The sequence below is a fragment of the Myotis yumanensis genome, unplaced genomic scaffold (assembly GCF_028538775.1).
Source record: "Myotis yumanensis isolate MYYU_CA2020_CCGP unplaced genomic scaffold, mMyoYum1.0.hap1 SCAF_1, whole genome shotgun sequence".
Lineage (NCBI taxonomy): Eukaryota > Metazoa > Chordata > Mammalia > Chiroptera > Vespertilionidae > Myotis > Myotis yumanensis.
This window is the reverse complement of record NW_027223752.1, coordinates 108,806,547-108,828,802: the sequence shown is the minus strand read 5'-3', so window position 1 is coordinate 108,828,802 and position 22,256 is coordinate 108,806,547. Positions and strand designations below refer to the sequence as shown.

At 39.5% G+C, this 22,256-nt stretch overlaps 1 protein-coding gene across 23 annotated transcripts in view; it reads left to right on the top strand.

The window, feature by feature from the left end:
* Nucleotides 1-22,256, top strand: part of PARD3 (par-3 family cell polarity regulator) — a 798,768-nt gene that overhangs the window by 550,715 nt on the left and 225,797 nt on the right. For 2 of the 23 annotated variants that reach the window (XM_070429441.1, XM_070429397.1), the window contains exon 21: nt 4,534-4,644. The exons of the other annotated variants lie outside the window; for them this stretch is intronic. In XM_070429441.1, the coding sequence (XP_070285542.1) occupies nt 4,534-4,564 (31 nt within the window). In that variant the 3' untranslated portion in view covers nt 4,565-4,644. Of the gene's footprint in view, nt 1-4,533; nt 4,645-22,256 lie in introns of those variants that run through there. 23 annotated transcript variants of the gene reach the window in all.

Below are 22,256 nucleotides of genomic sequence, written 5' to 3'. Positions count from 1 at the left end.
TTTTTTAATTGAAAACGTGAATGAGCTTTTCTTTTCACAGAAATTTTTTATTGATGATCCTGAGTTTGCCCTCAGTAACTTAAGGAATTATAGATATGTCAAGCCTACAAAATTGAGGACTTAGGATCCTGCCTTCACAATAGATATGTTCTGTAGATGTCTGATTAAGTTAAGTGCATGAAAGAAGTAAGCTATAGATGGAGATAACACAAAACCTGATCTATTAGCCCTGTCAGTTTTAATTTAAATACAATTGGATTTCCATCTCCAGTGCCTCATAACATTGGGTTTTTCTTAGTTTTACATTAGTTTTTCTTATATACTGATCCTTCTGAATCCATTTTCAGTCAGATCATCATTTTTCATTATATTCCATGTCCAAGAACACTTGGGGTGAAGTTGCCTTAATTGACACTTTATTTCAGTTTCTTTGTTATCCAGGGGTTTTTTCATTCCTTATATGCAAACTGACAGCTCATAAATGGTCAGCTACATAACACACAGAAATAAGGTGGTTGCCTATCAATTAAAAATGGAAGATTTTATACTACTGTCTTCAAATTAGAGAATATGAAAGGGGTCCCCTGAGACTTACAGAGCCCACTTGGAGCCCAGTCACATTTCCAGGGTTTCATCCTGAAGTCTTATTGAAAGCTAATGGCTTGTTAGTTTTTATTCATCAGCTAACATTTATCTAATAGACACAGTGCTCTGTTATTCTCATGGAATAGAGAATAAGCAAACTTTTAGTTTGTTTATAAATTATTTTAATTATAAATGCTTTTTTTTTTTAACTTGTAACTCCAGAATCAGAGAGACCTTATAGTAGAGTTTTCTTTTGAGGGCCAGAGGAGTGGAGAGTGTCAGAGCCGTAGGGAAATATATATTGTTTCAAAGGGACCCTGAAGTACAATACAGTCCAACCTTCTTTTTGCTACAAGTTCTGTGAAATACTATATGATGTTTTTTCTAGATCAAATTCTATAGCCTATACCTATAACCAGCTTTGTGATGAGGAAGTGGACCCATTTATACTCTGAAGGCCTGGGTATTCTTGAAAATCAACTTCTGTGTTTAGGTGCCAGGGCTGAGAGTTTTTTCTAAGAATTAAGTTTGTGTTCTTCCAGTATTTAAGAATGGCTGTTAAGAAAATGAGAGCTGTCTATACTTTTCTGGGTATATAACATATAAATGCTCTGCTAGAGTCAGCCTACACTGGCTTGTGAAAGCCAGTTGTTCAATTTTTAGAGATTTTTGCCAACCAGTTGTTAAATACAATCATTACAAAAAATTAAATAAGTTCTATAAAATACTCAAAAACTGCACTTCCTAATTATTTTATTGCATTTTACTATAATCTCTGCTTCTGAGGTTATTTACACTGATTGTGTTGGCATGGTGCTAGTACTGTATATGGTGTGCTCTTCTCGGCTTCAGCTCTGGGACATCATGCTGCCAGCTTAAAATCAGCCATGTGGGAGGACTTACACCGTGGAAGTATGTGAATTCCACAAAACTGAGCTTTTTCTCCCAGGAGAGCACCATACCACATAGGGAGGAAAAATAAATTATCTGCTACCCTTCTAAGTTCTTCCAGTTGGAGAAATGAACAAAATTAACATGAGACAGATTAATAAGAGGAAATGACCAGATTTATTACCTATATACATATGAGGTCCCTAAGAACATGGAACCTGCCTCTTTAACAGTGGGACACAGAAAGGACTGACTAAATGGCTCTTGATAGGTTCCTGCCTGTCTATCACACTAGTTCATATTAAAATATAGTTATCTGTGATAATTGCTCCTTTAGAGCAAGTCCTCTATCTAAATTCTTTTAGACAGGAGGAAGACCAAAGGTTTTTCCTGATTCTGTCATTCCTTAAAAATAACTAGCTTAAAATAATGTCTTAAAAAGGGGCATATTTTGGGGTAGTAAACTTGGCTTCCCCTCACCATGGAGAATGTGAATATGACTTAAGCAGAGTTGTTCTATCTTGTCTACTTCTCTTGATCATGACTGTCTTCTTTCTGACTGCAAACCAGTGCTCCCTCCCTCTGGGAAATGGTTGAAGCTTACCAAACACTCTCCTTGGAAATGAGTTGAGAATAATTTATTAAACATAAAATAAGCTTTTTGTTTTACTCTTGGCTCTCAGTCATTTCTTCATACCATTATTATATCTCCATAGTATTTCAGAAGACTTTTAAAGCATTATTAGTTTTTTAAAAATATTTTTTACTGCTTTTTATACCTACTGGATCTAATTATTTGAGACTAATAGACTCTCAGATTGATTCTTTTATGTGTTTTTAATAACATAGGGAAAATAGTAAGATTTTAAAATTTGTCGCTTCCCTTCTCTTTGTTCTTTTAAATAGTATGTGATTTCCTTAGCAAGGTTGGTTTTAAATAGCTTAATAGAAATGTGTATGTGCCTATAGATTTTTTAGAACAGTTTGTAAGGAGATTCAAGTATAGCTTGCTCATAGTTGGCCTAAACTACAAAGCAGGGTGTGTGTGTGTGTGTGTGTGTGTGTGTGTGTGTGTGTGTTATGATTTTGTTTCTGTGTTTTGGTTCAGATAATAGAAAAAGGTTTTTCTCTTTAGTTGCTTGAGAAAGTAATAATGTGTTTTCCTTCGAAGATAGGCTCACAGGCTCTCCTCCCCCCCTCAACCCCACCCCCCACTCTACACCTCTTGGAAAAAAACAAACAAACCACACACTCTATTCCTACCCCTATAGGGTATATGTGTGATTTTGGGTTAAATTTGATGAGGGCCTAATAGATGGACCATATTTTTAAAATTCTACGAGAGGAAGCTGTGGAACATTGAGCAGGTATTTTAGTTCATTTGTATATAAAAATAACGTTGTTTTCTGTTTCACACACTGAATGATAGTCACAAAAATGATTTAATTATTTTTGTTTTTAGTCTAAAATATTTTTTCATCTTCACCTGAGGATATGTTTTTATTGATAAGAGAGGAGACAGAGAGAAACATCAGTTGATTGCCTCCTGTGCATGCCCTGACCAGGGATTGAACTGGCAACCTAGGTGCCCTGACTGGGAATCAAACCCCCAACCTTTTGGTGTACAGGACAACATTCCAACCCATTGAGCCATATGGCCGGGGCAAAAAGGATTTAATTATTGATAACTCTGGGAAAGAATGTTGTGTCATATGAATTCTGTCTATAAATTATGGAGTATATGTAGTGCAAAGTTGCCTTAATGCAAGTTTTAAATCTATAAGGAATCAAATAACAAATATAAAGTGTGTCATGTTTGTATGAATTTCTCCTTGAATATACAACATCTTCTTTTGCATGTATGGAGCTCCTATTGCCTTAATTAAAGAGGCTTTGTAGCTCAGAAAGCTGTGTGTACTTACTGAACAGGTAACATGATTTGTTAATGCAATCATTCTGAGTGCAAAGTACAGAGTGGGGGGACCAGCTGTACTTTTGAGTCTGTATATGTTTGATTCTCAGATGCTTGGCTATTCAAATTTAATACTCTAAAATATTTCTGAGAATTCTGCAATTTTATGAAATTGGCACCAAAGAGAGACAGGTATCTATTGTGTAATGTTTTAAATGTGTTCATTTTTAAATGAAAATAACAGCATTACTATTTTTTAAATTGATTTCAGAGAAGAAGGGAGAGGGAGAGAGAGATAGAAATATCAAGATGAGAGAAATCATTGACTGGCTGCCTCCTGGATGCCCCACACTGGGGATCAAGTCTGCAACCCGGGCATGTGCCCAGACTGAGATCAAACCTTGACCTCCAATAACAGCATTATCGAGTAACATGTTTTTGCCTGTTTCCATCTCCAACTTGAATAATCAACAAGATATTAAGCATTTAAAAATACTTTTTTTCAGCCCTAGAGTAAGTGCAATTTGATATTGCTTTTCTTGAAAACTCAGAATTATTATCATTTGAATGTCCCAGAATTGCATGCACTGAAGGTTCTTAGAGCTGACCTTACTGTGCACATATCAGGTTATTTGTGCTGTTGTCCTTTTGTGGTAGCTATAGCTATCTCAATGGAAGCTCAAGCAAAAGTAATGTTGCAATATTCACATTATTAAAATAGAATCCTCCAATTAAAATGATGACCTGAGTCCCTGCGGCATTGTTTATTCAGTTCTGTAAGAAGAAATAGATCATTTAGTTTAAAATCTTGTTTGGTTTAGAATATAATTGTTTTCAGAACACAGTGAACATGATCAGATTTTAAAAGTTAATGTTATACCAGCTGGTATTGGCTCAGTGGTTGAACATCAACCTATGAAACAGGAAGTCACTGTTTGATTCCCAGTCAGGGCACATGCCCTGATGTTTCTATCTCTCTCTCCCTTCCTCTCTGAAATCAATTAAAAAATATGTTTTAAAAAAGTTAATGTTGTAGTTGGATTATACCTTTTAGACTGTTGAGAGAATAACAAACACAATTTACTATTGCTTCTTCCCTTACCTGTGCGTACTAACTGTGTGTCTGTACCGTGTTTCTTGTTCAGCCTTGCCAAACTGAAGCCTGAGAAGAGATGAACAACAAACCAGATTCAAAAATGGCTTGAAAAGCACATGTTGCACAGTTGTTTTTAAACAATAAATTTACTTTTAATGAATTCTTAGTGGCTGTTGACAAATTTTGTTTACGACATCAGCAGTTTTGATGGTTTTGTAATTTCCATATTAATTAATTTGGAACTTTTTTATTTTGATTTCAATCTTGGTGTTTAAATCACTGCTTGGAAAGGCAGAGAAGTGTTTTTCTTTCCTATCATTTTATTAGCCCCTTTTCATAGTGGAAAACCATAGTCCTAGCTGCTGGCGTATTCAGAAATCATCAGCACACACCAATCAGATGTAAGAATCAATGCTTTCAAGAGTATGTAATGTACCAATTTGGTTTCATTATGTAGGTCAGTGGCTAGGGACACAGGCAGGCAGCAGCTGAACAGTTCAAGGGCAAGGAGATGTGTCCATTGGGATAGTCACTCATCAGTTGATGACCAAGTGGGCCAGTTAGAAAGTGACTTTTGGGCGAAGAAAATTGCCTTCATGGGTTATGGAATTTAGATAAAAAATGAAGGGTTAAGAAAGTAAATATCTGTTTTCAGGGATGGCTGAACCAGCAAGTGCTTCCAATGGGAAAAGTAGAGATACTTTGACCAGTAATCCTGAGGTTTGCTGAGACCATAGGGAATGGAGGCACACACTTCTATAGAAATGTTTCTGGAGTGATTTAAATGTTTCTGGAGTCTGCCTGGGTAAGTGCTCCAATCACAGATCCAAGTGCTGGCCCAGGTGGATTAGTATCCTTACTTTAGAATGAAGTTTTTTACTGGGAAGAAGGCTTTGTTTTTCATGGCCTCTCAGGATTTCACACACAGACTGCATTTAGCTAGCTCTGTTTCTCTGAAAATCTTATTGGTTACTACATTCCACTTAGAAATGAATGTGATGATGAAAAAGAAAACCATTTAGTAAAAGGGTATTGGAGAATTGAGTTGTATGCCGTGAGAAGGATTTCACTCTGCAGACATAGTAGCAACTTGCTACCCCACCCTCGCCCCACTCTGCCAAGTGGAATTTACCTATATTATAGGAAGAACACACACAAAACAGGGTTTATTTGTTTGTGTCACAAGTGTTGGGACTTGTAGTTTTTTAAGACTCAGTCCTTGTGGATTAATGTGACCAGTTTCGTGTTGGTAAAATCAATTGGCATCTGGTACAACCTGCTGGTGATGTAGGGAATGCAGTTTAATTCATCTAAATGAGGTACAGGAGCAATACTGTGTCATGGAAGACTGAAATTTAAGGGAATGATTCTGCATAATCTTACTTGTTTTCTTATTTCATCTGGAATAGAACACATATTGTTCTATAAGTACACCTATTGGGAGGTTTCCTTGGAATAAGTTCCAAATTTGTAAATCCCAAGTACTTACTGTATGCTTCTTTTAATTTGAATGTAAACAGAGGTTCCCGTTTTAAACACAGGAAAATAAGTGTCAGCCTGACCTGTTAGCAAAGACAAGTTCTAGAGTAGCTGATATTCTACTCTTCAAGTATTCTTCTTTTCCTTGTTGGCAGTTTTAACTAGAGAGCCTCTGACTTCTACAGCACTGAAGCTGACTAAAAAGGGAGCCGGAGGGGCACAGAGCATGACAGCTAGGCCTTTCTGAGGCCTTCCTGATGCTTTTTAACATTTCTTTTCCATAGACCTGCAGCATGAATATAGAATGCAAGTATCATGAATGACACTTACTTTATAGTTTCTGCAAAGCAAACCTTCTTGTAAAAGAAATTTTTGACAGTTCTGAGATAAGTCAATTTCAATTTCAGACTGGCTGAAAAATAGAATTCTTTTCTTTCTTTTTTTTTTTTGCAACTGATGTGAAAATCGAAGGCTAGTGACTATTCACTCTCTAATAGCACAGGGTAAATAAATACTATCACACCATTGAAAAATGTACTAGAAGACAGGCTTGGCTAATGACATTTACCACAACATATATTGGCAATATTATATCTGATGTTTTTTATTTGTTACCATTATAAATTCTATATCTTTTACATTACAAATAATGGATCAAAAACATGTTATTTCTAAATGTATTTTTATCATGCCACAAATCCAATACAATAAAAGAAAAACATGTAAATTGACTGTCCCTCCACTACACTCACCAGCCAATCAGGAGTGAGTATGCAAATTAACCCTACAAGGATGGTGGGTTAATTTGCATACACAGGCGCCGGGCAAAGAGCAGAGTGGGAGAGCCGGCAGCTTGGGGGGACATGGCTCCCTTGGTCGTTCCCCCAAGCCGCTGGGTGGAGAGGACAGCTGGAGCTTGGGGGGATGTGGCTCCTTCAGTCGCTCCCAGTGACCGAGGGAGCCATGCCCCCCAAAGCCGCTGGGCAGAGAGCAGAGCAGGAGAGCCAGCAGAGAGTGGAGCAGCTTGGGGAACTTGACTCCCCAAGCCGCCAGACGGAGAGCAGAGAGGGAGAGCTGGCGGCTTGGAGGACTTGGCAGAGTAGGAGGCCGTAGGACGGAGACAGAGCAGGAAGGGAAAACCAAGAGCGCGGGGAGCACCAGGAATTTTTGGAAGAGTAGTTCTGGTGGCAGCCCTAGGACCTGAAGCGGAAGCCCAGAGCGTGGGGAGTACCAGGAATGCTGGGAATCGTAGTTCTGGTGGCAGACGGATCTCCTAGACCAGTGATGGTGAACCTATGACACACGTGTCAGAGGTGACACGGGAACTCATTTTTTGGTTGATTTTTCTTTGTTAAATGGCATTTAAATATATAAAATAAATATCAAAAATAGAAGTCTTTGTTTTACTATGGTTGCAAATATCAAAAAATTTCTATATGTGACACGGCACCAGAGTTAAGTTAGGGTTTTTCAAAATGCTGACACGCCGAGCTCAAAAGGTTCGCCATCAGTGATGGTGAAAAACCCTAACTTAACTCTGGTGCCGTGTCACACATAGAAATTTTTTGATATTTGCAACCATAGTAAAACAAAGACTTCTATTTTTGATATTTATTTTATATATTTAAATGCCATTTAACAAAGAAAAATCAACCAAAAAAATGAGTTCGCATGTCACCTCTGACACGGGTGTCATAGGTTCGCCATCACTGCACTAGAGCAAAGTGAACCTGGAGCAAGTTACTGTTGCGGTGGGGGATGGAGGGAAAGCAAAGGTGAGAGACATAAGTAAAATCAGAATGCCTAGGAAATATTAAAGGGAAGATACCCTAAAACTTCCAGGAAATCTCCACCAATGAAGCAAAGGAAAAAAAAATGCCTCTATTATTCTGTGAGTAACAAATCAAACTGGGTTGGGGGTCTCAGACAATTCGCTCATATGATTGCAAAGACAGACAGAAATTCCTGGATTGAAGAAGGCTCCCCTGAGGGCTCCCAGATTGGAGAGGGTGCAGGTCGGGCTGAGGGACCAACCCCCAGTGCATGAATCTTTGTTCACCGGGCCCCTAAGTTATTATATAAAGGTAATTGTTTGATCCTTCCAAATAGTTTTTTTGAAGAATTCACTGGGGAAGTGACCTCTTTTATAATTAAATGTAAGATGGTTTTCTTTTGACCTATCTTTAATAATAGCCAATTTAGAAACAGAAGACAAATTGGATTAAATTTTGTCATAGCAAAATAACCATGTCTCCTGTTAACATTTCTGCTTAACATTTTATTTTAGGACTAGAGGCCCAATGCATGAAAATTCGTGCAAGAGTAGGCCTTCATTCCCCCGGCTGCCAGCACAGGCTTCCCTCTGGTATCCAGGACCCAGGCTTCCCTCCTCTGGCCGCTGGCAGGCACCCAGGACCCGGGCTGGCTCCGGTCCCGGCTTCGTCAGGAAGGATGTCTGGAAGAAGACGTCCGGTCTAATTAACATATTACCCTTTTATTATTATAGATGGGTGAGCCACCATGCTTTATGCCAGCAATTTTCAACTTTTTCAACTCATGGCACACATAGACTAATTACTAAAATCCTGTGACATACCAAAAATATATATATTTTGCCAATCTGACAAAAAATAGGTATAATTTTAATTCATTCATACTAGACAGCTATTGTTGTGTTGGCTGTTATCATTTTTTATTTGACAGTCTAAGGGAAAAGAGTTCAGTGCCCCTGACTAAATAGTCAGGTATTGCACATTTTAAAAATTCTTGTGGCACACCAATTGAAAATTTCTGCTCTACGCTAAGGCCATGCCCCCAAACCCATTCTGATCCTTTCTTGCCTATTCCAGGACTTTTGCCTATCCACAGTTCATTCTTCTCTCTCCCACATCATCAGGGATTGCCCTTCTCTACTAGACTATTTTCACGTTGTCCTACACTCAGCTGTTATTTTCTCCATCTCAGAGACAAGTCTCTTTTCCCCTACCTACCCTTTCAACTGCTACCTCATTTTCTCTTCCACTCTTCAGAGCAAACCTTTGGATACATTTGTACTTGTTGTCTTCATTTCCAGTTCTCTCTTAAACTCCCTGCAATGAAACCTTCATCCTCCATTGTTTCATAAAACCTGTTCTCATCTAGATCACCCATGGCCCCTTCATGGGTGAGTCTTCCCTGTACATCCTCAGCCCCAGGACTGCAGGTGTACTGGGCACATCAGCTCTTACTTTCCTTGGAGATCACCCTTGCTGTTTCTCCTTCTTCCTCTCTGCACACTGTTTCGTCCCCTTTGCCAATTCTGTGTCTAGCTCTGTTCTCCTGATATTGAGTGCCTCAGCACTCAATCCTTAGTCTCATCTCTTTTTCTCCTTTCAGTAACACAGAATTTTTATATTCCTAGGAAACAGAGCCTCAGGGCTCTAAATACAGCTTATGAACAGATGACTCCCATGCGGGAAACCACTGTGAACTCTAGATTTGGAGGTCCAACCATCTTCTTAATATATTCACTCATATGTCAACCAGGCATCTGGAACTTAACATGCTCCCAGCTCAGTTCCAGACATTTTCCCCCAAACTTCTGTCAGTCTTCCCTGTCTCAGAAAATGGCAGCTGTGTTTTCAGTTGGTTAGGTCCAAAACCTTGGAGTAAACGTTGACTCCTAGTTTTCACTTACACCCCGCATTTAATTTATTAATGTTCAAAAGCCAAAGCCCATTTGATCTGGTTTCAGTACATATCTCTGATCTTAGCACTTTTGTGCCCCCACTGCTGCCACCATTGACGAAGCCCTCATCCTCTTTACTCTCCCTGATTTCAAACAGAACCTTAACACAACAGCTAGAGGACACATTACTTCCTGCCTCTCTTCAACTCCCTAGTAGCTTTCTGAGTCACTCAGAGTAATAGTTGAAATCTTTAGAGTCTCCTGTTGGACCCTAATGGATTTGCCCCCATCCTCTCTGACCTCATTCCTTCTACTTTTTCCTTAGCTGACTTGACTCTAACTACACTGGCCTCCTCTTTTCTGAATCTGTCAGGTCCACTAGAGACTGTGTCCTTGCTCACTCTCTGCTAAGAATAATCTTTTCTCAGATAACCACAGGTTCTCTCTTGTGCCTTTAACATCTTTACTCAAATGTCAGCCTTTTGGAGGTCAAGCCAACATCACAGACTTTGCTCCCTCCCACTTTGATACTTCTTGCCCCCACTTTTTGGCATTGTTTGTCTCCTCTGCATTCATTACCAGGTAACATATACTTATATTCCCCTGACTTGGGTTAATAATAAGTCAAGAGTGGCAGGGCTTGTTAACCCTTTTTCCCCTACTGTATCCCTAGCAAACTCCCTGGTGCATAGTCAGTACCCAGTAGTGTAACAGATACTAAGTCACCAGCACCCCTTCAGTGCATCCTCCGACTTCCAAAGGCCAATTTCTGCTTCTGTGCCCGAGGACTCTTTGGAGCCTAAGAAGGAAGCTCTGCTTCTCTGTGCAGGACTGCCAGTATGCCCGGGAATGACACCTTTACAGAGCAGTCCTCAAACAATGACCCAAGAAAACCAGTGTAAAACCAGGTACTTACTCCGGTCCCTGTGGCCGCTAAGAATATAATGCTAGGGCTTAAGTCTATACCAGCCGTGGGCAAACTACGTTTGAAATGAATAAAACTAAAAAAAAAAAAAAAAAAAAAAAGACCGTACCCTTTTATGTAATGATGTTTACTTTGAATTTATATTAGTTCACACAAACACCCCATCCATGCTTTTGTTCCGGCCCTCCGGTCCAGTTTAAGAACCCATTGTGGCCCTCGAGTCAAAAAGTTTGCCCACCCCTGGTCTATACCCTTAGCCCTGAAAGTGGGTCCTTAGACTAGGAACATGGAAGGACCTGGAGCCTGTCAGAGGTGAAGAAACACAGGCCTCTCTCCAGACCTACTGACATCAGAACCCACAGTTTAACAACCCTGGATATGTCTGTGAACATTACAAGTTAAGAGCTGGCCTGTGGGATTGAGCTCTCCTGGCCCACAGTGGTAGCTGGCTTGAGAACACTTCCTCTGGGTTGCCTTTCTGCCCTTCTGTCACATCTCTACTTCCCTACCATGATTCTTGCAGCTTTCATAAAACCTCTACCCTAAATCTGTCTCAGGATTGCCTTCTCATGAGATCCAGACTAAGATAAGTGTTGTTTAAGCAAATGAATAAATAAATAAAATTTCTAGAGTGAGGGGTCCTGTATGTGAGGAATTTCTACCTGGTGTAATTTTATAAGTTATGACAAGTTGTCACTCCTGGGCAGTGCTAGTGCTGGTGTTTGTTCTCATCTTTGAAAGATGATGCACTTCCAGAGTCAGCCTTGTCTAAGGAGAAGTGATCTCCTGGAGAGCAGGCCTTGTCACGCTCTATAGCAAGCATGTCAAACTCAAAGGCTAACACAGGCCAAATACACAAGGTTTAAGTTTATGTGGGCCACAAAAAGCAAAAGCTTCAATTTTCATAGAAACGTAGGTTTATTTCGATAGAGACATGTTGAATACAAAGGGCTGAAATAAATAAGTAATCCTATATAATAAAAGCCTAATGTGCAAATTGACTGAACGGCGGAACGACCGGTCGCTATGATGCGCACTGACCACCAAGGGGCAGACACTCAACAGCAAGAGTTGCCCCCAGCCTGCAGGCCCCGACAGGTGGGGGCTGGCAAGTGGGCGGTGCCAGGCCAGCCAAGGCGGGTGCCAGCAGGGTGCCCCCCTACCAGTTGCCTGCAGATCAGCCCTGATTGCCAGCCAGGCCTAGGGACCCTACCCATGCATGAATTTCGTGCACCAGGCCTCTAGTCATTAACATAAAATAATAGAACATTTTAATAAAAATTAATATTTTTTTCTTGAACATTAACTTACCTGACACTGAATAACTGCACAAATTAATAAGCATAACGCAAATAAACCTATTTTTCTTGTTCTCCGAAAGCAAAATATATCCTGGTGCACACACTAAACAAGTCAGTACAAGACTAATGATGTGGCCTGCACATAAGGCAAATGAATGCAACACAATTATAGTAATCAGTCATTAGTGAATGTTGTAGTTTGTTATTAATAGTTATGTGTAACAGGATATTGTAAAAATTAAGTTATGGAATTTTTATTAAAATGTTTCTTATGTACCGTGGTATTGGCTGGGCCGCAAGAATATTCGTTGTGGGCCATGTGGGCCGTGAGTTTGACATGCTTGCTCTACAGATTCACAGCTTGTTATTTGGTTTGTTATTGAAGTTACCTTTTTCTTGGCTCTTAGTAGCCATAAATGATTTAATTATTTTCTATTACAGCAGATTTGCAAATCTTGATTTCCAAATTAAATTTATTTCGAGCAGTTGCCATCCTTCAGGCTGCGAGTTGTTTAGTTGAGGGGTCACACCCGGAATACATGTTAAATTTGCCCGATTGATGTCTTTGTAAGCCTCAAAATGCCAGTCTCCAGGAGATGGTGTAAGATTCTGTCTCTAAAAAGTCAGAACCTTGACTTTATTCTTCACAAGCTTTGTAAGCAGCTGCTGCATGGAGAATGGACTCTTCCTCTGGAGGCCAGGCTGGGCAGTTAGCAGACTGCTCACCCTCGCTGATACTCTGGAGCTTTCCCGTTCCTCCCATCAGCCCCGTGCATTGCTGAACATCTGGGGCCTGGAATCCTCCTGATTCTTAGGTGTGGCTTCAGTGGGGGTAGAGACAACCTCACCTCCTTAACTTCTCCTTCCATAACACCTATAATATTTATATTATAACTTGTATTTCTTCTGTAAACATTATTTCTCTCTCTTTGGTTATTTAACAGTTCCAGTTCTTTAAAAAGGAAAACAAAGGAATAACTTTACATTCTCTGTCCACACAAAGAAATAGAGACTTTGAAATGAACTAAACTGACACAAACTAGAGACTTTGAAATGAACTAAACTGACACAAACTAACTGCAAAATGTCCCTTCTTTCTGTACTGGAGTGTCTGCTTCTCCAGGTGACTTCTAAGGTTACGCATTATCACTCCAGTTCCCATTTCAGAATGTTTTGGGTAACTGCTGGTCATTATGTCTTCCCTAAGGAGAAAAGCATGCAGTGATTCCCCTCAATACTAGGGCTGCTGATTGGCACTTACTGAAAGTTAACACTACTGAACAGTCTGCTAAAACTATCGTTTACAATAATCACTCAATCCATGTAATATCCCTCAGGTAGGTGCTCTTTTAGTCCCATTTTATGGATGAAGAGACTGAACACAAAGGTTCAGAGAGGTAAACTAATTACCAAGCTCACACAGTGGTTGCATGTGGAGCCACACTGAACCCACTTCTGGATTCGGAATACTGGTCCACCTCTAAGGCACGTGCAAGCCCCCTCTGCTGAAACTGCCGAGCCTTCTTAGCCTTTTCCACGGTGTTTTGCTGCTCCTAAGCCAGTGTGGGAGCCAAGATTGCTATGTAGTTAAGCATATGAGGCAGCATTGCTCCTGTGTGCTATGAAAAATATAAATCCTGCTTGCTAGCTGAGAAGTGAGGAAGTTAGTATCCTTTGAGGCTGACTTTTCTTTTGTGTTCCTGTCCTATTTAATTTCTGTAGCTTTCTGTGTCTGAGTCCTTCCTTGTGCCAAAATCATTCCTAAGGACTCGGGATTTTACTGTTAATTTTAAAACTACCAACTGCCATATTCCCTCACCAACAACTGATTGACAGACCTGCCTAGACAGGATCAGGAACCCTAAGGGAGATGAAACAGCCAAGTCTAGCGTTCCTCCTGCTCTTTTCTCAGGTGGCTGTTGTAAATGCTCTGACTCCTTGCCTGTTTTGATAGCTCACTTACCTTCCCTTTCTACACACGTCTTGTACCTCAGCTTTGCTCCACTGCTCCTGTTACTTTTATCGTCCCCTATTAAAATAATTGTGAAGCCACGCTTTTTTTCCTCAGGCTGTGTTGGAAGTCTGTGCTTTGCCTGCTAACCCTCTGGAGCTTCTTGTGTCTCCTTGCCCTTGAACCCTGTCAGTGCTGCCCAGACCAGCAATCCTGCCTGACCCTACAGATGACTCTGAGGCCAGCTCACTCTGGGGCTCAGTAGGAGTTGCCTGCCTCTAGGGCTCCTCTGTTCACATGTCTGGGATCCTCAGACCTGGACTTGGTGAATTTCCACTGCTGCTTATAGGGAAATAACTTCTTATCTAACTTCTGTTTTTATAACTGATTTTAGTCATGAGGAAAGCATTTCCAGTTAGTTTACTTTTGAATTCCTAGAATTTCAGATTTCATTTCTTTCTTTTTTATTTCCTTTTAGAATATAGTCATAAAAACATTTTTTATATTGAGTAAGTGATATAATCTACATACTTTTCCTCAGTATAGGTTGATTCTGAAACAACTGGAAGACAGTGAACTTTAGGCCAGCTATCAGTAGGCACTCTCACGGGAAGGACATTTCCCTCTGGCGTTCTTTCTAGAGCACAGCAGCAGCCAGTTCCTGGTGTTACTTAGAGCACGGTGGGAAGCATGGGTAATCATCCACGCAGGATGCTCTCTGCCGCACACCTGAATTGTCCTAGACACACTGGGGGGAAGGCTATTGCCCTGACATAAACTTGGTCTGCCGTGTCTCAACACCCAGGTAAGTATAAATGAGTAGTAAACCTCCTGATGGGCAATCATAGTTCAGCACTTAATAATAAGTATCCTATTAAAGATTAGCTTGCACTACTCCTTTGCCAATTGGCAGGTGAGAGCTGCAGATCTGGAGGTAAAGAAATCTACAGTTTGTGAAGTAAAGCCTGATGAGAGTGTTGGCCACTCGGTGCTTCTGGTGGGAAAGGCCAGTAACCTGCTGTGGGGAGGGTGTGGACTTGTGGCCCTGGTTATCTCTCAAGGGAACAGCTTCGTTCCCTTACAATATGCAATCTCCGCTTCTGTTCCCCTGTCCACTGTAGGGCTATGTGACTCCGAGACAAACACAGGGAGTATATACATGCATGTGTCTTACACAAAGAAACACTTGGGCAGTAAAGTAAATTAAGGAATTTACTGTTCACCTGGCAAGAATTGTTTCTGGCGATGAGTAGGTGGAATTTTTTCAATTCTGGTTGTGGAATGTATATGATTCTTTAGTAATTGTAAGGTTAAACCATTAATTTACACATTCTACCAATATTTAGCAGAGGCCTACTAAATGCTAGGCCTCATGCTAAGTGAGAGGACTTTAGTGGTGGGTGTAACTCAGCAAGCAGGTGCTGAGAAAGGGCCTGTGGTCATGGTTGTGTGAAGGCCGTGCCCAGACTAGGAGAGTCAGCCTCCCTCTGGAAGCTGCTATTGAAACTGAGACCCAAAAGGTATTTTGAGTTCTCTGTCTGAGGAGGGCTCTGGGGAAAGGGAGTATTCAGACTCTTTTGATATGATCTGCAGTAAGAAATCAATTCCACCTTGCAACCCTATGTACACATACATACACAAGTAACTAAAACATTGCACACAGTTAATGCTTGTTTTTCCTCTCTGTGACGCGCTGTGATGGGTATTGCTGAGAGGCAGCCGGTTAAGGGCCTGGACTCTGAAGTTAGGTCACCTAGCTCCAAATCCCAGGTACACACTAATCAGCCGTGTGTTTGGGCAAGTTAACAAACATCCTTTTGTTTTACTTTTCTCAATTGTAAAGTATGAATAGTCATGGTGCCTGCTTCACAGGGTTGTTTTGAAGCTACAGTGAGTTACAAAGCACTTTAGAACCTCTCCTGGTACAAAGAATGCACTGTGTGAAATGTTAGCTCCTGGATTTGTTACCATTATTATTCTGTAACTCGTTTAAAAAAATACGAGTAATTTGTATTACTAGTTGCAAGTAGTGGGTTGCAACACACAGTTTGAAAAATACTGTTTAGATGGTGGAAGTCCTCTAGATTTGCCAAGGGTAGAAGGAAGGAGCCTGGATGGGCCTGAAAGGCAGAGTGGCCTAATATTAAGGCCAATTGAAAGCCATTCAAAAGAATGACTTGATAAAATTTACACTTTTTAGAAAATTAAAAGATTACTGTAACTACAGTGTGTGGAATAAATTAAAGGGCTGAACCAGAGTGAATGCCAGGAACTTTGTTAGGTAGTTATTGTAAAAATCATGGCCAGAAATGGTAGTGGCTATGGGTACAGAGATTCCATATGTATTTCTCAGGAGGAATCTAGGGGTGTTGGTTATTTGGTTAGATGTGTTAACATAAAAAAAGAATTCAGACCTATAAAGAATTTTTGTGAGTTTATTTGAGCCAAACTGTCGACATATGCCAGGAAGCAGAACCTCAATGAATTGAGATAATGCTCCGGAGAATGGCAGGTTACATCTGTATTTATACATAGCAATCAAAGGAAAGGGACATAGGTGGGTTACATGAAATCCATTGGTGATAGATTATGGAGGTGGGATAAAGCAAAGCAAGGAAACCTCTGGGATAGGATAAAAAGTGAACTGATGGACATGTGCTTCTTTTACATAGATGGATAGAGGATAGTTTAACATAACAGTTGACAATTAACTTGATAACAATAACAATGAGGGAATGTCCTGGTGCCATTTGTTGTGCCATGAGGGGTGGGGAGGTGAGGGGGGTGGGGGGCGCAGGAAGAAGTTACAAGTTACCAAGACATCTCACAGATATGTTATCTTAGAGACAAATGGGCTCAGTAAAGATCTAAGTTGATCTTTGTTAGGGAAAATACTGGCCTAGGACATGACTACCCACTATAACCTGTTTGTAGTTAAATATTTAATTTTCAGACCATCTTTTGTGGTTATTTTAGGTCTCTGAGTTTGCAAGACTGCCACGCAGGCCTCCCTTGAGCTTGTCAGATTAGCATATGGCTCCTTTTATCCACAGATGTAAGAAAATGAGAAAGAAGGAAGAGTAAGAAGTAACTCCCACAGTTTTGACCTGATCAACTGGGTGGATAGTAATACACTGACTGGAAAACACAGAAGGAGGGTCATATTTGGAGAAACATGATATGTTGAATCTGACTTTCACTTGTTTGCAGTCTGCCCAAGTGGAGGTGCCTGATGGGCAGAAGAGGGATAGGGGCTGGCCCGAAAAGCTGATAATTGACACCATGGCAGTACTAGTGGAGGGTTGTCTGAGAAGCCTGTGCAGGGGAAGAGGAGCAGGCTGAGGCCAGAGTTCTGAGGATTCTTCAAATACAGGGGGCAGCTCAGGGTAGGGAGTGGACTGGGCTGGTGGAAGATGTTGATTATTGAGAAGAGGCTTCTGTAGAGAGAGGTAGAAAACCACAAGAATATGGTCATTAAAGCCAACGCTAGGGTATGTTTTTATTAATTAAGTACATGGTCAATGGTGTTCCTGCAGAGAGGTCAAAAGGTACTCATGGTCTCAGCTGTGTTGGAATTATCGATGCCAGTTGAAATCACTGGACCAATCGTGAATGGTTACTCCTTGTTATGTGATACACTTTACTGTTTCTGCATGATGCCAGTACAGACAATCTCTTGATGCTAGTGTTTCTTTCAAGTTAAGGATATCATATATTAATTCCTATTTTAAGAAGCAAAGCTCTTCCCTCCCCCCACCACCCGCCCCCGCCACAACACTCCCTACAGAAACCTCTGCCAGATTCCCATATTTTTAAGACACTTGTTACTTAAATGGAACTTAAATAACATTAATCCCAATTGTAGTTTTTTACAAAGGATTGTAGAAATTAGAGTGCAATTTTTTAAAGTAAATTATTACCAAAATATAAGTTGGAGGGAAGATAAATTTAATGATTATTTTTACTGATATGGGATTACTTCTTACCTTCAGTGACAAGAAAAATCTATCATCCATCCCCTATCTGTTTCTCTTTTGTCTTATGTGGTGGCAGTTGTGGTATTGACCAGAGTTGGTGTGGATCCTGATGACATCAGCTACTCTAAATTAGAATAGTACTTAGTTCCAATTTTCGCTTATATTTATAAAATAAGAAAAGTACTTAGGTCAGCTATATAGCTTGTTTAATCAAAATTACTGTTTAAAATTACTTTCTTGGAAAAAAAAATTTTTTTTAAATTATGGCATTTAACCATTATAACACCTAATCAGGAGTCCTCACTCTATACTTGCATACATTTCAGACTATGTTTTCCCAAGGTTTGTGGGTATTTTCATTCTCATGGCTAAAAGAAAGAAAAGAAAAAGAAAAAGAATGATTTGTGCTTTGCAGATGTCGTTGTTTTTCAAGGCAAAACTGTGCACTTTATATGTTCTGTTGAAGTGGGTGTAAAATGTTGGGTGTGTCCAAGCTATTAATGCTTTACAAATAGGCTATTGAAACTGGTTTATTGAGCATGCCCAAGATTTTAGTTAGTCAGCCCTTTTAGAAGGATTCCTAGCTGTGCTCTGCATACCTGCATAATTTTTAAGAATCGTTTTGCTCTTTTTACATGCATTTTAAACATGAATCATTCTATGTATTATATACTTTATGGTAATTGTTGCATTAAAAAACATTTCAACTAGTTTTCTTTCTGGAAATATATTTCCCAGGAAAGTGTAGAATTACATATATTTCCTGCTGTGACACACTTTGGATTTTTAAAATGTAGAAAACATAATTAGTTAATAATTGTTTGGTCCTAGTCAGATACCATTACAAAAATAGGTTATTACTGATTTTAGATCTGCCTTTTCAATTTTAATAGACAAATAGAAATAAGTTATAAAACATTTTTTTCTGTATAACTATTTTTTGGAACAGTCCCATATTTAAATATAGTTTTATCCATATGGGTCTTATTACCTTTACTGTCAAAGTTCTACAGTTTTACTCATAGAGTAGACCCCAGTCTATTTAGTTGAGCCAAACTCCTATGAGATGGAAGTCATATAATTCACTAAAGCAGAATTTTCATACTATTTCCAATTAGTCTTGTCAGCAGTGGAAAAGAACCTTTCTTTTAGACGTGTCTTCTGCTGTTCTGTATACATATAGCTGATGGGCAGCCATCTAATTAGAGAGAAACCCCCATTGACAGCCAAAATAAAAGAAAGTGTGTGAAGCCATCTCTACTCACTAACTGGCATCAGAAACAATGGAGATAAAATTAAAATCATTTCTGGCTCATGTAATGTTGTTTTCTTCTTGTCTTCAGACTGGAAGTCTTTGTCAGCTGGAATGGCGCCTTGTGCTGAATAGGTGGGGCTGCATGTGGGTGGTTATTTTATCAATTAGTTCTCTTACACTCCAGGAATGCTGTAGGTGCCATCTTGCCCCCTGTTGGCCACATAAATTGACTTTGAGCATAACGTTTTGACTATAGGACTGAACCAGTGAAGTATTGGTGTGAAGATGGGATCACTTACAAAGATGTTATAAATAATATATTTTCCTTTTCTCTGTCTGGGAGTTCAAATATGTAAAAGGAAATACTTTTTCTTGCCTTTTTAGCTCTGTGATTTTATCTGTGAAAAATTGTTTAGTTGTAATACAGACCCAAGTAATTACGGTTTAAACATGACAGCACTTATTATTTTTTTTTTCTAATTTAAAAAGAAATCTGGAGATGGTACTCCAAGGCTATGTGGTGGTCCTAGAGCAGTGATGGCGAACCTATGACATGCGTGTCAGAGATGACACACGAACTCATTTTTTTGTTGATTTTTCTTTGTTAAATGGCATTTAAATATATAAAATAAATATCAAAAATATAAGTCTTTCTTTTACTATGGTTGCAAATATCAAAAAATTTCTATGTGTGACATGGCACCAGAGTTAAGTTAAGGTTTTTCAAAATGCTGACACGCCGAGCTCAAAAGGTTCGCCATCACTGTCCTAGAGCCTCCTTTTGATTCAACCATGCTTAAAATGTATTCCTTTATTTTTTTAAATCATGGTAAAATTTACATAACATTCGTCACCTTAGCCATTTTTAAGTGTTCAGTTTAGTGGCATTAAGTACATTCACATTGTTGTGTATTCATCTCCAGAACTCTTTTCATTTGGCAAAATAGAAACTGTACCTTTTAAACACTAGACCCATTCCCCCTTCTATCTTCTGTCTCTCTGAATGTGAGTACTCTAGAAACTTCATGTAAGTGGAATCATACAGTAATTATCTTTTTCTGTCATTGGCTTATATCACTTATCATAATGTCCTCAAAGTTCATCCATGTTGTACTAAGTATCAGAATTTTTTTTTAAGGTTGGATTGTATTCCTTTGTATGTATATGCCATATTTTGTTTATCCACTCATCCATTCATGGACACTTAGTTTGCTTCTACCTTTTGGCTATTGTGAATACTACTACTATGAACACAAGTATCCTCACATGTATTTCTGTCCTCACTGTCACTTCATGGTTACAGTTCTATCCATCTTGTCAGAATTCTAAGCAGAAAGGGGAAATGGCAACTTCTAGTGGAGTTGGCCCCCTTTTTAAAGATCTTTCCTAGGAGTCCCATCATCATTTTTATGAACCAGAAGTAAAGAATAACAATGATAATAAAATAGTTAATATTTATGGAAAGCCTATATGTGCTAACACCAGGTAAATGTATAATTCATTTAGTTCTCAAAATAAACCTGTGATATGATGATGGCTATGTTTTATCAAAGAGTAATTGAGGCTCAAAGAGGATGAGTTGTCCGAGTACAGTGATTCACATCACTGTACATCACTTAGCTAGAAGGGGCAAAGCTAGGATTTTGATTCAGGAATCTGGCTCTGTCTTCTCTTCCTGTTTTCAAAGGAACCTGGAAAAGTAGTTTTATCTCAACCAGGCATATTTCCTCTCTCTACCAAATCAAGGCTCCACTCACTTCTAAGAAGAGGAGGAGAATGTACTAATATATTAGGTAGGCAACTAGGAGCACCTCTTGTGGAGTGCCTTTTCCTGGGAACTGCCTCTCCAATTCACTGTTTCTGAAGCCAGGTAGCCTCAGGCTTCTGAAATTGTAACTGCTTCATAGCACACTCTATTGTGCTGGCCAAGACCAACCACTACTGGCCAGCTCATTTTGGCTTAACCAAAAAGATGGGGAATAGACCACCAGTACTGAAACATATCTACCACTTAAAATGGCCATGATCTTTCCAACTTAGGGAACCTAGAGGAGCTACCTGAAAATGGAGGAGGGAAGGGATGACTATATAGATATTTTTATTAGAAAAGTGTATCTTTTTTTCTTAGAGTGAGGATTTCTGCAGTGTGCTTCATGTTTAAAAACATGCTCATATTTAATCTTTGATACTACTATTTTATAGATATTTTATTAGTATTTAATATTGACAGTTGTTACACATCAAATAACTGATGTCTTTCTGATTTTTTAGTATAAGCTCTTAATCAGTGTTCTAATGTACTGACTTTGATGCCTTTTTAATGTACTGGTTTTTATGGCTACATTCCCCAAATATATTCTTAGGTTACAGTATGCTAGATCTTGTCATCTTAGACTTAGCTAGTCATTTGCATTCAGCTTTATCCATTTCAGTAGAGTCTTGCTTCTTCAGCTTTTAGAAAGTAATAGATGGAGCATTGAGGGTGAAGACCAATAAACCTCCCACTGTCCTTTGAATTCTGTTCTTCTTCTTCTTTGAAAATAAGGAAGATATCTCATTGAACTTAGTTGTCTTAAACGCTAACCCAGTGGTACTCAACCCATCAGGGTTTTGCCTTTGGCAGTCTCCGGTGATTTATTTAGTTGTCACAGTGGCTAGGGGGGGTACTGCTCTCATGTAGTTGCTACAGATCAGGGATGCTGCTAAACATTCTATGATGTACTATAGAGCCCCGCTCTCCCCTCACTACACAAGATTATCTGTCCCAAAAGGTCAATGATGCCAAGGTTGAGAAACCCTGCCCTTTCCATCTCAGCTGCCGTGTGATATGCAATTTTGTTGATCTTCACATAAGTTATCTCAATTTTCAGTGTTTTATGCCTAATTGTCCTCAGGTCCATCCACCAGCAGCACATCTCCATCATTATTCTGTGTGGAGGAACACTGCACCATGCAATTGGGTGGGCGCTTAAGAGTTAAAATTACAGAGCACACTTTCAAGTATTTTATAGTCTGGTTAGTATTAACACCATTTAGGATGCTTCCATAGTGATCTTCTTTTTTTTTTTTTTTTGAACCTTTTTTTTTAATAAATCTTTATTGTTCAGATTATTACAGTTGTTCCTCTTTTTTCCCCCCATAGCTCCCCTCCACCCAGTTCCCACCCCGCCCTCTGCCCTTACCCCCTGCCACTGTCCTCATCCATAGGTGCACGATT